At 60.1% G+C, this 1353-nt stretch overlaps 1 protein-coding gene across 1 annotated transcript in view; it reads left to right on the top strand.

The window, feature by feature from the left end:
• The first annotated feature begins 460 nt into the window (after nt 1-460).
• The window catches only part of FOXP4 (forkhead box P4), a 56230-nt gene continuing 55337 nt past the window's right edge, over nt 461-1353 (top strand). Inside the window, exon 1 of the mRNA XM_009888307.1 lies at nt 461-544. Within this exon, the coding sequence (XP_009886609.1) occupies nt 461-544 (84 nt within the window). The remainder of the gene's footprint in view (nt 545-1353) is intronic.

Below are 1353 nucleotides of genomic sequence, written 5' to 3'. Positions count from 1 at the left end.
CATCCACCGGTACCCGCAGAAGAGGCTGTGGCACACCCGGCTCCGGCTGCCGGAGGGAGAGCCCGCGCCGTGCCGCGGGCAGCCCCCTGCTCCCCTCCGGGTCCTGGCGAGGCTGGAGCTGGGAGGAAAGCTCTGGAAAACCGCTTTGGGGTTGGGATATGGTGGGAAAAACCTCTGGAGCATCACGGTAGAGGGCCGCTCATAAATGCAAGGTGTTACTCGTGCTGTCCCGTGCAAAACGCAGTTTGGCGCTGGGGACGTGCTCGGCTGACGGAGCTGTGGGGGGAAGCGTTTTCCCACCGGTGTTTCCCACTGGTCATCCTCATCCCTCCCGGGTGGTGGTTTCGAGCTGGGGATGCTCTTGGTGTTTGCGCCTGGGGGAACCGCGGCCAAGGGGCACCCGGTGGCATCGGTGTGGGGATGGGGACGGGGACCCGCTGGCAGTGGGGACGAGACGCCCATGGTGCCGGGTCCATACGTGGCCCCGGTGCTGCCGGCAGCCTGCGAAGGGAGCTCCAAAATTACCGAGCCCTTGAGGACCGCGGTATTGCGGATATTTAAAAATAGGAGAAGCGGCTAAAATCAGTGTTCAGGCAATCGCTTCTTAAGAGCTCGTGGTCTCGGCTGTACCTGGTTCGGCGTGTCCCAGGGGCTGAGAAGCGCTGTTTAATTTTCACGTCTGTGGAGTTGAATTGGGTGGAGAAGCCGCATCGCTTTGGGTGGGTCTGGATGCCCCCAAAGTTCGTTGGGAGCTTTTTGGGGGGGAAATCACTCTGGAGACGCCCCATCTCCTATTCCTGTGCCTAAAAAACCCCCGTTCCTTTGGTGCAAATCTCTGCTTCGAGTCTGCCGGGTCGCTTGTCTTCGCGTTCATCCTCCACTTTCTGCCGGGGGCTCGGAAAGGCTCCGCGGCGGTGCCGGGTTCCATAGTGGTGCCGGGTTCCGTGGAGGCACAGGTCTCCGCGGCACGGCACGGCACACACGTGCTGCTCCCGCGGGACCCCCGGGAGCGTGGCACACGCGTGTCGGGCACACGTGCGCGTGGCGGGAGCCGTGTCCGACAGCCCGGCCGGCTGAGCTGCGCCCTCCCTCGCAGGGAAGCTCTGGGCATCCATCAGTCTGTTAATTGCGCTAATTAGAGAGTGTGGAGGTGTTAATTGGAAAACCCTGGTATCGTGCCCGTTTGGGGGGGGGAGGTAGGATGTCAATAAAAATGAATTGATGACTTGGTATGGCGCGTGCACTTTACAGGTTAGCGGCGAGTCGGGGGATGTCAAGGAAATGTTACTGCTCAGATGAAGCAATTGTTAATTAAAAAGCAACGGTAATTAATATTCTCTCATTGCCATATGG

The sequence above is a fragment of the Charadrius vociferus genome, unplaced genomic scaffold (genome assembly GCF_000708025.1).
Source record: "Charadrius vociferus isolate BGI_N301 unplaced genomic scaffold, ASM70802v2 scaffold266, whole genome shotgun sequence".
In the NCBI taxonomy this organism is placed as follows: domain Eukaryota; kingdom Metazoa; phylum Chordata; class Aves; order Charadriiformes; family Charadriidae; genus Charadrius; species Charadrius vociferus.
The sequence above is the reverse complement of the archived record's forward strand: the minus strand, read 5'-3'. Positions and strand labels throughout refer to the sequence as shown.